The 13435-nt window shown below is 38.7% G+C and overlaps 1 protein-coding gene across 3 annotated transcripts in view; it reads left to right on the top strand.

Moving 5' to 3' along the window:
• DOCK11 (dedicator of cytokinesis 11) overlaps positions 1-10873 on the top strand; it is an 84830-nt gene extending 73957 nt beyond the window's left edge. For all 3 annotated transcript variants that reach the window (XM_050901567.1, XM_050901566.1, XM_050901564.1), the window contains 7 exons: positions 441-554; positions 2429-2575; positions 3562-3772; positions 4114-4304; positions 4945-5045; positions 6551-6689; positions 9299-10873. In XM_050901567.1, coding sequence (XP_050757524.1) covers positions 441-554; positions 2429-2575; positions 3562-3772; positions 4114-4304; positions 4945-5045; positions 6551-6689; positions 9299-9421 — 1026 coding nt within the window. In that variant the 3' untranslated portion in view covers positions 9422-10873. The remainder of the gene's footprint in view (positions 1-440; positions 555-2428; positions 2576-3561; positions 3773-4113; positions 4305-4944; positions 5046-6550; positions 6690-9298) is intronic.
• Positions 10874-13435: the final 2562 nt, after the last annotated feature.

Here is a 13435-nt window from a genome sequence, read left to right as displayed (position 1 = left end):
CTGCTGAATAGCGCTCCTCTCTCCCTCCCTCTCCTATGACCCCCTCCACATCAGGACAGTGTCCGACTATATAATTGAAGCTAGGGGAAGCCTTGATCTATTTTTTCATCATAAAGCTGGTTTTAGTCAAAAAAGAATTTCTGGGTAAAATACTGCAAGCTGTTCTGCCCTTAAAGGCTCAGTCAGGGAACATGCTGAGAGAGTAGGCTCAGCCTTCTCTCTAAGGTGGTGTTACTGCAGTCTGTGGTACCTTTCAGACCTGAAGCTAAGCATGTGCTTAAGAGGTTTTTCAAAGAAAACTGCATGAGTTCAACCTCTTTAGAAATTCAAGTTTGAATTCTCCAAAGGATTGTGTTCAGAGATCTCAGTAGCTTCCAGTGTTAGCTAGAATTTCCAGCTTGCAAAATTCTGCTTTAATGATGTCAAGATTTGATTTCCAGAAACTTACTCAGCTGTACAGAACGCTTCATGGAGCATATGCTAAGATATTGGAAGTAATGCACACAAGGAAGAGGCTTCTTGGAACCTTTTTCAGAGTGGCCTTTTACGGACAAGTAAGTATATACACCGGCTCGCCAGCTACCCCTCACCAGGCATCCGGGCCCCTAAAGCTGCTGCTCTGTCAGACCTGAAGCTGAAAAGCCTGCTAGCTCCTCTGATGCAGCCACTGGTGCGTCTACGTCAGCGTTTTGGTATTGCACCCTTGAGGTGATGGTATGTGTCTCTCTCCAGGAGCACTTGATTTCTTATAAAGTTTATGATTCTGCTGGTGGGCTTTTCATAAAACAACTCAGCAGTTAGGAAATGGCTTAGTGGGTTCAGAAAACACTGGAGGTTTTTTGTAATTACACTTATTGTAAGTGTATTGTATTAGTGTATTGTATTATTATTGTGTGTTGTATTACACACAAACACAATTTAGTGTGTATATTATATCACCAGTAACAGTATATAACCATAGTATATAAACAGTAGTAGTAACAGACATTTTCTTCTACAGACAATTGCTGCTGCCTTCTAGATATTGGTGGAGTAAAAGGTTATGGGAGAAGCTGGAGGCAAAATATCTAACAGTGTTGGTTACATACTTTTGTAGAGATAGTATTTTTTGTTAGCTGGAAAAATGGACAAGATCTGGGGCTGAGAGTCCCAAGAAGGAGCATGATCTTATCATATCTGATGAAGTCTTCTGATCCTGAAAGCACTTGTGTTTTTATTTTTTTCCTCCAACTATAGCAGGTAGTCTAATAAAGTATGTTACCCCTCATCTCCCTTGTGTCTCTGAACTATCTGCTTCTGCTTGTGGATACATAACCACGGGGGACATGCAGGACCCCTCTTTAGAAAATGCCATGTAATTACATTAGCCCTGCCTTTCCTCGTTCCTTCTTTTAGAGGAGATGATGAATACCCCTGAAACCATCTTGGGTTTGTACCTTTGAACACCACTGTTATTACACATACAACATATCGGAGCATTGACTTTTGCTGCAGCAAACATACTTCTTTTTTTTTTTTTTTTTTTGTGGTCCTCATCTTATCTTCAGCTTTGGATATGTAAAAAGTAAATAAGGTTAGCAATAGATAAAAGGAAACAACTGCTAGCTTAGTTTTCCAGAAGCTATAGAAATAACTGGATCAGCCCCTAAAATTAAGCTATATGTAACGTATCATCCTGACAACCAATACTTGATCCAGTTTTGCACTTTAAAGCTTTGCTGGCTTTATATGCCAGCTACACAGAGACACTTTTAACACTCTGTCACAACTTCTGACTGGAGCAGCTTGCCAAAGCGTGAAGCTTTCATACTGTTTCCATTACAGGGAGGACTGGTGATGCAGGCACAACCTTTTATGCAATTTTGTCTCTATTTACAGCAAATACACCAAGTTCTGCTTCCCTGAATACAAGAGGAATCAAAGCAGAGGAAACCCATTTCTTTTTTTATTGCTTGAAGTCCCTTTCAGCCTACGCAAAATCCTTTTCTTCAGACTGTTCATGTGGCTCTGCTATCAGGGCTTCCTCAACTTATGTGTCTCTCTGCTCCTTCTCTATGCCTTGTTTTTGTGGTTTTTCTCCTGCTTGCCTCTTTCCAACCTTCCAAAAGGTCAACTGCTGGCCAAACCCATCTTCCACATCATTGTTTAGATTTCTCGCTGGTCATACTCAAGCCTCTGTGTTCAGCAGGGACGTGTTTGTGTTGGTTGAGAAATTTTATGATTTTTTTACGCAATTTTTGAAGGAACATATTAAACAGGCCAAGTTCAGTGAGACTTTATGCAAGCCTGTCGTGGTTTAGCCTTCTAAACCTTCTTGACTTTCTGAAATGTTAGTAGAAACTTGCTTTCCAAGTAGCAAATCTAAAGTAAAGTTTTCCAAGCAAAGAAACCCAGCTATTCCTCACTACTTGTTTGTGATTAATGCTAGACATTCTTTGAAGAAGAAGATGGGAAGGAATACATCTATAAGGAACCCAAGCTGACAGGCCTCTCGGAGATCTCCTTCAGACTTCTTAAACTTTATGGAGAAAAATTTGGGTCGGAGACTGTAAAGATTATCCAGGATTCTAACAAGGTAGAGTTAAACTGCATGAACAAGCTAATGAAATGCTATTAGCAGGGAACATCAGGGCCACATACTAGAGAGTGCACTGATGACCGTGACAAAAATATCAATTGTATTCTAACACTGGTCAGGGCTTGGGACTGCACTGCTCTAAGCACTGTGCAAATGGAGCACAGAACGATGAGCTTTGCTCTGTGGAGCTGAAGATGGGAGATGGCAGAGCATCCCTTCCTCCTGCCAGTAGGAAGGGAGGAGCGAGGCCTCTCTTCCACCCTCTTACAAGCACCTTGCTTCCAATTGCCCCTCGCATCCTCATGCTCCTGTGTGGACATGTTGCACAGCTTGACAAGTTTTGGTGCTGATCTGGCTCCCAGGTGGAAATAAATGAATTGGGAATTATGAATGGGAAACTGCAATCCACATCTCACTGAGCCCTGTTGTTGGGAGGCGTTAGGAGCCAGCACAGAGGAGCAGATGATCGGAAGCGGAGTTACTTGTTGTTGCTTTGACACTGCAAGTCTAAAAGAAAATCTTTTGTGGCCTTGCAGCCATAGCTCCTTCATTTTCCTATGGAATACCCGTTCATGCTCCCTGCAAGGGCTGTTCACACCCTTAGGTTGTTACCAAAGACAATGCTGGTGATCCCAAAGCTTGCTTTGTGCAAGCCTGCAGATTTGCATGCCATGGCACAATACTGTATGAGCGCTAGCTCATGGCCTTGAAGCAATATGGTCATATTAGAAGGATTAAGTAGCTCAGGTGTGTGCTGCATTGATGGGTAAGGTGATATGGCTACCTGTTCCAGATGCAGCTTGTTTGGCACCAGATGAAGTATTTCTTGTGCCACACCTCCTTGTCTTGTGTGTCTGCTAGCAGATGGTCTAGACATCACAGCTGAGGTCAAGGGGAGTGTTTGGTGTGTCATTCACACATAATTAACCAAGTATAAGTTATTAACTTTTGTTCTTCTAGTGAGTAACTCTCTTATTTCACAGGTCAACGTTAAAGACCTTGATCCTAAGTATGCCCATATTCAAGTGACTTACGTGAAGCCCTATTTTGAAGACAAAGAAATCTCTGAAAGAAAGACTGAATTTGAAAGAAATCATAACATCAATAGATTTGTATTTGAAACTCCTTACACTTTATCTGGAAAAAAGCACGGCAGTGTGGAAGAACAGTGTAAAAAAAGGACCATTCTAACTAGTAAGTACAAGCATCTGAACATGAGACAGTATGTATCAGCAACTATTTTTAGACTATTTTAGCTCATGAAAATATCCCAAAAGAGTCAGAAATTCTCTCAGCTACTTAATCAGAATTGTGATACAATATTCTGGTTAGGAAGGGGAATTACCTTATATTTCTATGTGCAAATTTTTACAAATTAATAAATCATGCTGGTAAATTATAGCCTTGTTCGGGATTTCACACGCACAGAGTAAAACCCTGAGGGCAAGGATCTGCTTGTGTATACATTCTATGAAAAGTACTCCTATTTTCTGCATGCTTTTCAATCTATAAACTTCCTTTGCTGTTTCTGCTAGCTTTGAACTCCTTTCCATACGTAAAGAAGAGAATTCCAGTCAATTATGAACATCAGGTTAACTTAAAACCAATTGATGTCGCTACTGATGAAATAAAAGACAAGACAGCAGAGCTGCAGAAACTCTGCTCTGCTGGTGATGTTGACATGATCCAGCTGCAACTCAAATTGCAAGGCTGTGTTTCTGTGCAGGTAAGGCTTGATGTCCGTTCAAAATTACATTTATATACGCGTCTTAGAGTGAGTCATCTTTTCACGACGCAACCCATTTAATTTGCAGAAATAGGTAACTACCTCGTTTGCAGCACTGCAGCCATCAACCTGCCAGCACAGCTTGCCCTGCCACGTCCAGTGCTACGTTAGCGGGCAGCTCGTGGTAATAAGCATTTTGGCCAGTGGTGTTTACAGTGTCAAGTCCAAGTGTAATTGCACATGAGTTGGCCATGGGTGAATGCTGAAATATACTTAACTCTTTAAGATTGTACTGTAAGTATCAGGCACAAATAGCCTTTTTGTGAGCCTGACTTCTCAAGCTGGATAAATGACCTTAAGACTCAGACCGTACTGCTTTTCCAAACGGAAATAAGAGGAAAGTATGAGGAAACAGATTGCATCTCTCTTTTTATCTCCATTTATCTTTTGGTCTTAAAAAACCTAGATAGAAAAACTAATACTCAGCTTTTGAAACTTCAGGTGCCTCCAGTGACATTAGTAATGCAGAGTTGGTGGCATTCAAATAGTATGCTAATCTTGGGGGTTTTTTTAAAAAAATTGTTTTTAGCAACTCAACAGAAGTTCTAGCATAAATGATTTCTTACTTCTTTGGTTCTAGGTTAATGCTGGTCCCTTGGCCTATGCCAGAGCTTTCCTAAGTGACAGCCAGTCCAACAAATATCCTACTAAGAAGGTGAATGAGTTAAAAGAAATGTTCAGGTAGGATTTCTAATGTAATAAAAACTAGCCAGCTGGCTGGAACATGGTACCTGCTTTGCTTATATTTTTGTCTGTCTCCAAAATCAGCAGATGCTGAATGCTTTGATGTGCCTTATAAAGATCTGGGTCTCACGGGTTGTGGGTGCTCAGACATATGAAAAAAGCCAATGTAACTATATATGTTAAGAGTTCCCAAGCTGAAGGCTGTGATCTCCATGGGGAGATTTGCTTGAATGCCTGCTTCAACGTTTTGTGTGTGGGTATTTGAGATTATCATGTGAAGAAAGTATGTTTGAAAACCAGAGGTCTGACAGTCTTATGTTTAGGGATCTTTCATATTGTGCATTGTTTCCCAATCTTTCCAAAGGGATTTTTTACTAGATAATGATGAACTTGAAATATTTTAAAGCAAATGTCTTCCCAGTTTATGGAAGACCATCGTTCTTGTTTCTGTTGCTAATTTTTGAAACTATGTGACTTGCACAGGTGTTTTTCTAACTTAGGGTAGGTTTTACTTCCCACTTGAAAGTGTCCCCCAAGATATAGTCAGGCAGCTCCTGCTTCACCTCAGGATGATGAGCCTTTGCCACACTATTTTCTGGACCTCTTGGGAGCAACCAGTTGCCCACCAGCTCCTGCATTCATGACCGGGTGCTGGTGACTCCCATTTCACCCATTGGTCACTGTATGGAGAAGGCAGCATTTGGGCCAATCCTATCTTCCTTCAGTGTATTGAGTAACCTAGCAAACCATGGAACAAATAAGGGAACAATCCCTGCAAACCTGCCACACATGGATGCAGAACAGAGGGAAGGAGGTTTTACTTGCCAGCCTTGCAGTGCAGACAGAAGGACAAACACAATCTCTATTTCATGCAAAAAATCCCAGAAAATCCCAGTCGTGCTTGTATTTTCATTGTAGTCTATAAAAAACAAGAAATATGTGTGTGAAATGAAGTGAAGAAAATTACTAACAGTAACCAAGAAAACAATATTACGGCTCCCCATTATCTAAATTTTTTTCTGGAGGGTGTGTCTGCTGTTAGCAACTTGACCTCGCAAGCACACATGCTACATCACATACATCCAGATCTGTCAAGCCCTATATGACTGATTTCCCCTCTGTGCCTGACCATGGCCTCCCTCTGTTTTGTGACCCTGTGTGCAGTCGGTTGGGCTTATCTGGGATCTGCAAGCTGTGTGTGGTCCTGCAGGTTGGGGTGAAGGTGCGAGACCACTGTGTTGCACTGGTGCAACATGCAGGTGCGCATGTCCCATCTACTGAGGATCCAGGCTCGAAGGAGCTCCAGCAGAAAGCCCAATAACTGTGTTGCAGTCCCTCCCCATTCCCTGATCCACTGTGTCAGGGATGCTCCTAGAATGTGACTTGTCCCAAACGTTGGAGAAAAGGGGGAAAAGAATGAGATTTGCCTATCTGTTTGGTTGTTTGCTTTGGTAGAACGCTGGGCTACAGTAATGCCCAAAGTTCATTCCTTTCCTCCCCAGGAAGTTTATACAAGCCTGTGGAATTGCTCTGGAGCTCAACGAGCAACTCATTAAGGAGGATCAAGTGGAGTACCATGAGGGGCTAAAATCAAACTTTCGGGATATGGTGAAAGAGCTTTCTGACATCATCCACGAACAGGCACGTACTGTATGTCAGGAACCCACAGAGGCGGTTCTCTGTGCTTGAAAACTAGCTAATGCTGAAAACTGACTGAAAACGAATTGAAAACTTGATCCCTTTTCATGTTATTTAGCTAAATACAAAAAGGCGAGTAACTGAACGTGAAAAGTAAACAATACACTTGGTGGATTCCTAAAACCGGTTTCTGTTGATGAAAGTCTCAGCCTGATGTTAGTATACAGTGTGCTTCAGGGTGGAGTCTTTGCTGACACATACCATTAGTTTCCTGGCTGCTGTGGTCATCAGAAATCCTGTGCCATGTTTTGCCTCATGTTTTCTACATCATAAGAATCCTGTGATAAGTCACAGGTCGAAATTCTCTGGCAAAGTTTCCGTTTCCTCAGTTATATCCAGCTTAAGTTCCTTTTTTTTTCTATTTTTCGTTAAAGGATGTTTTCTTTTAATTTTGTCCTAATGCCAATGTGCTATTTATATGCACTGTTAAAATATTTGTGCTAATTTATCTGACCTATGTTTTAATGTTTTCTTGGATCTTTCTAGGAAAATACATTTGAATAGTAGCATCAGAGAGGTGAGAGATTCAAACAAGAGTTGCACTTCTACCTAGTATCATGCTGTGAAATTAGATGAAAACTGGCTTTCTGAAGTAATCTCCATACCTCTGGTCTTTGATTTTGCCTTCATTATGACAAAAGAAAGCTCATTGTAGATTTATAGTATGAAGCACATAAAATGAACGGTACAGACTGCGTTGTGATTCATAGTACTTGAAATTTGGAAGAAAGTTTTCAGAATCTCCCAGTTACTCAACATACAGTCCACGTGTGACTATTAATTAAAAATGCAACATTTTAAGTCACTAAAAATATATAGACAAATTTCACAATAAGTTGAGCAGTTGTTCAAACTAATGCAAAAATGTGCAAGTGGCAAAATCATACAACTGCACCAAGGCTGCTATTTGTAAGTTAGGTTTATTTACAATAAAATAATGCTTATGGAAGTCAAACAGAGTCTTGTTATGGAAGAGTACAATATCGTTTCAGGGAAACAGTCTCACGATGGGACTGAATTTTGTTGTAGGAGTATAAGGGAGGATCCGTTGGAGAATAAGTGACTGCTGCATCCCCCTTGCTGTTTTTAGATTTCCCTGCTATTCTGCTTGGGACCACCATTTTCTTAGTGTACAAACTACTAATTTTGCACATTTGGCACACTCATTTTTTTCATGTACATTACCTACCATGTATACTCCAGTGCTGAATTTTGCTCAGAGATGTTCGTTCATAGGAGTTGCCACCTGCTTACTCTAAGCTGTTTGCAAGTAAACCTTTCTAAGGCATTTAATTTGCATGCAGCTGCTGGAACTTTTGTGGTTTCTGAATTCTGCAATAGTCAAATCAAAACCAAATCACTCATTTCTGCACCGTCACAGTACAATAACTAAGATTATCTTAGAACAAAGAAGCATTGTTAAAGCACACTCCCTGTTATCTTGATAGATTTACAAATCCACTGTCGTGTTGCCTTTGGTTAATGGGCAAAATATTATAGCAACTGATATGTCAAATGGAAGGGCTCACTGGGAAGGATATACTTTTCACTTTCTTCTTGTATTAGATCAAAAGGCAGCTTAAAAGATCATGTTTACAAGCACTGTTCTTTATGGTTGTATGACATCATTATGTAGATAACTGCTGACTTGAACTTTGTATTGCCATCAAATGACCTAAGTATCTAACAAATTAAACTTAATGGAACATGTTTTCCTCTTCTGCAAAATTACTCAGTTAAACGTAAAAAGTATGTTACATTAATTTAGGGTTCCCATTGCAAATAACATAGGCTTTTCTAAATAATAACATAGGCTTTTCTAAATATTGTCAGTGCCCTAAAACAACACAGGCAGTGCACTTAGTTTGAGATGGCAGGGCAGATGGGTAACTCACTGGGTCAGCCTGTGACCTACCCACAGATCTTTTAAGTTAGGGCAATGTAAACATAAAAAATTGATAAACTGCAGCTGAACAGGTACAGGAAGGCTCGGAGAGCGGCAGAAAACTGGATGTCCAGAAACTGTTTACAATGGCCAGTGATCTCCGTTTCACTAATGTAAATTCAGGCTAACTTGTTGACTGGTGAACCACAGGGTGAAAAACATACACCGTCAGCTCTAGAGCAGCTCTACCCACGCAGTTAGATCCTGTGCCGTAAGACCATCCTGCAGGTTATAAAGTACAAAATCTTGCCACATGGCACGGATGTAGTGAGTGTTTGCTGTATTTAGCTGCAGGTGCTTACCAAAAAAGCTATTAGAATTCTGTTACTGCTAAGATACAATAAAAAATTGCTATACAGAGAATTATTTCTTTCCTATACGGGATAGTTGTAACTAAAAATGATCCAGTAATATACAGAACAGTGTATATATGAATGCTACAGAAATTGCTAAATTACTCTTCTTTCTCATCTCTTTGTTATGCTGCCTTTGCGAAACAGCTTTGAAGACAAGGTTGGATATCTCTTCTGCATACCTTTTTAAACAGCTTGATTATAATAATGAGCTGAAACTTTTACTGAATTTGTGATTATTTTGTTTTGTCTAGATCTACCATGAAGATACAATGCATTCGCCATGGATGCATGACTCCCTACATGTCTTCTGTGCAATCAGCGGAACATCTGGTGATGGAAATTACTGTTCACTCAGACCCACTGCTGAAATATAAACATATCAGTCATATTTTACAGAGCTTTCTCAGGAATACTTGGAACTGTACAAAGGATGTTTAAAAAAATCCGTGATGAGCAAAGATTAATTTTTTTTTTTCCTCAAAAGTTGCCATGCTTTCAAACAGGGTGCTTGCTTATTTTGCTGAGCAACATTGAAAGTGCCTGGACATTGCACCACTGTGCTTGTTTTCTACTTTTTTTTTAAGCTAAATGTATAACAGGACATGGAAAGGCAGTCATCTAAGTATGTATTGAATTGCTGAAATTGAAATGATAACGATACTATGTAAAGTTGTACAATGGAATATAATAAAATGTAAAACTACTTTGTATATAGAAGGAGCATAGAGTATATAGAAATTAGTATTATATCATATTTGCTGCTAAGAGCTTTGTTGGACAGGGAACATGAAGGAGAAATTGTAGTTACTAGTAAGAGACCTTCCTCTTCTAAACAGTGACTTGGGGTCCAAGTGCCCCTATTACACTCAGACAATGAGAGTAAACTTGCCCAAGTCTGGAATAACTAAAACCTAAGTCAGAAATTATAATTTTCATACATCCTCTAAGCAGATAATTCTGAAGTAACCTCCATGAGACCTGAGCTTACTATAGCTGTTTTCAATTTTGGCTAACCTTTCACGGCTGCAGGAGGATGGATTGTACTCACTGAGGACAACCTAAGAGATTTGTCATTTGATACGAGTTTTTCTATTTACTACTCATGGTCTCACACAAATATAAACTCTGAGGACACCTTAAATTGAGTTGGGAATTATGAAGTGCTTTAACACCTTTCAGAAAAATTCTAATAATCTGTGAGATGTGCTTTAAAAAAAAAAATACTGCACATTAAAATAACTCATACAAAATTGAGGGTTTTTTTTAACATCATATGACATGCATGTTCCCCCCTGTTAAACAGATCTCTTTTCTGAAAGCCCGTTGTTTTTGTCTGACAGGTGGTTGGAGAAAATTTATTTTTCCGAATTCTTTTCTTCTTTCTTCCCCTCCCCAAAGCTTTAATACATTATCTCTGTCTCTTTTTAATAAGCCACTTTCAGATGCAGGAAGAAGAAAACAGATCAGTAATTCTTTTATCCAGCAACATTTTCAATATCCGTGTTTTTCAAAACCCCATCAATTGTAAATATGGTTCCAGTAGTTCATATGGGAAGGGTGGGAGTTTTTAAGGATATGTAACAAAATGCCATAATAAAAGGACTCCAGCTTGGTATTTAGCTTGGCTATAATGTCTATAAAATGTTAAGCTTCTAATTTCTGTAACAAAAATTATCTTCAAATAGTAACTGGACCACATTTCAAAATATTTATTATGCATGATTCTAAATACCTAAAATTAATTGTCTTCTGAGAAAATAATGTTGTGATCCGTAAATTCACCCATTAGCTGTTGCAAGCAAAATACAGATGTGCCTATGCAACAAACAGACCACATTTCTGCTTGTATGTGCTTTTATGCCAGGCAGGCTCTAAATTTAGGTTAACAGAAAGAGGAAGAGAAACTAGCATGTTTAAATATGGTTACTACCTTATTGATTTTCATCTTTCAACAAATAATATTTAAAGGCAGATAGTGAGAGTTTTCCAAATTACTTTACTAAAAGGTGATGAAGCTGTTTAATAGTGGATACATTACAAGATTTTTTTGGAGCTAGTTAAACTCTAAACATCAGTACTAAAGGCATATCTTGAATACAATTAGCAATGATGAGACGTGGACATCCAAAAACTCTTGCACGATAGCTCTTTTAAATAATACTGCAGCTAACCTAATGGTTTTCCTGGAATTGCAGTGAAATTCTTATTCATGTTTTTTGATGTCGTTAATGTTCTGAAATAACATTGTTGGCTGAATTTTCAATTGCTATTCCTTATTTTTACTGGAATTCCAGTGAAATTCTTACTCATCTCTTCGGATATCTTTAATGGTCCAAGATGAATTTTTGTCTGAACTTCTTAATTTATTGTTGGTATTGGAGTTGTCCCATCATTTCAATTTAATATACTGGAAAGCTGTCTCGATAATTCAGCCAAAGAAAGTATTTAATACCAGTCCAATTAGAATATATACAGTCAGTACAGTTCAGAACACACACTTATATGCAGTTTTGATGAATCACAAAAATAATCATGCCCTAAGGATTTGCCTTCTGTCCTGCAGGTAAATAATTCGACTGGATTTTTAACAGAAAAATCTCAAAGGAAAATTTGTCCTTTTTAGATGGGTTATAGAAAGACTGGTAACAAACCAGCTTGGTTTTTCTTTACGTTTTCACCAATCTGGAAATGATAGGGAATGGTCATCAGATATTTTACAGCTGTATCTGGACAACAGTGCCAAGAAGGCGTTCACATTTTCTCTTCCTATCCTTTTCCTACATAATTGTCCCAGTTTAAAGAAGTCCTCCAGATTTTTTTCTTATTTCTGGCTGAAATAGCTTAATTCACAGATATATCTGGGGAGTGTACTATATATGTGTCTCTTTTATGTAGCTGGTACTCACATTGGGTACTTCCTATTTGCTGCCTTTTTTGGAAGAATATAAATGTTTATTGTTCATTACCACTTTTGTTTTTCTTACACTGCCTAAGGAATGGCAGGAATTTTTTGGTCTGTAAAAATTAGTAGACATATTTCAAATTACAACCTGGCATGCACTCTTTCTATATATCACTATAGCTACACATATGTACATATTTTATATCTACACCTCTAATTACTTTTGCTGCAAAACTGCTGTATAACACATCAAGTCTTCAGAAGGGATGCACTGGTAATTTGGCATAAAAGGAGAAGAAATAGGATAAAGTATCTGTCCATGAGGATTAAAAGCACTTGGCTACTCTCAGTATCATCGGGACTGTTTTGGATAATGGTATGTGTTAGAGCCAGATGGTTTGCAAATAGGACATATAAAGCAACACAGGGTCTGCCAGCACTTTATGTACAAGAACATGCTTTTAGAGATTTATACATCTAGATAGAGTAAGCAAAGTGTAAACATTTACTCTCTTCTTCGACTTACTGCTTTTCTCTCTGCAGAGATTAAAAAGTAGTATTTTAAGACAAATAACTTCAGAGTTACATTTCTTTCACCAAAAAAATCTGGAACGCAGAATTTACTGCAGCCAAGGATGTATTTCTACATACTACTCGATGTTCTAAATTTCTTCTGATAGCAGAAATGTTCATGAGATAGGCCAACAAATGGAAAATCACGGATGTGAAAATACCTGTAGTGTGTAACGTGTTTATTTTGTTCCAGAAGCCTTTTGAACATATGCCACATGGTATTTTGATATAGAATAAGAGTTTACATGAACATAACACCTTTTGTCTCAAAGTAGGTAAAATATGTTTGTTTTCCGTTCCTGTAGAGACACTTCACAGCAGGCTTGAGACTAACCCGTATTGTTCATTAACACTTTTGTTTCTTATACTGCCTGTGTTTGACGTAACACAGCCCAAAAGACCTGGAGGAAAACGTAAGTGGAAGTCATGGACTCACAAGTCTCATACAAATTAAACCACATCTTACCCAATTTACCCACTTGAGGAGAGTAGCATGTGTTCATTTGATGTTCACTGAGCTGAGTTCTTCTAATTAAACAAGGGGTTCTTACAGGATTGAGGAATACTGTATACGGCTAATTATGCAACCACAGACTTAGTACTTAACTTAGTACTTAACTTAGTACTTAACCTTTAAATAATATGCTTGTGTCCAGCAATGCTGAACCAATTATGATATACACATAATATTTCCGCTATTCTGGATGTAATTGACTCTCTTTTCATGTAAATTTAACACCTGCTACTACATATTCATAAAAAGTGCTTTTATTGTGCATGTTGTATATACGTGTGTTGTACAAGCCCTGTTTAACCTTCTGTGTGTGACGACAGAACGGTACATCCCGTTTGCCTCGGTTGTTAACCGATGTACCTGTGACACCGAGTAATACACAACGCTGCTCCAGAGCTT

This window comes from Gymnogyps californianus, chromosome 9, assembly GCF_018139145.2.
Source record: "Gymnogyps californianus isolate 813 chromosome 9, ASM1813914v2, whole genome shotgun sequence".
Lineage (NCBI taxonomy): Eukaryota > Metazoa > Chordata > Aves > Accipitriformes > Cathartidae > Gymnogyps > Gymnogyps californianus.
The sequence above is the reverse complement of the archived record's forward strand: the minus strand, read 5'-3'. Positions and strand labels throughout refer to the sequence as shown.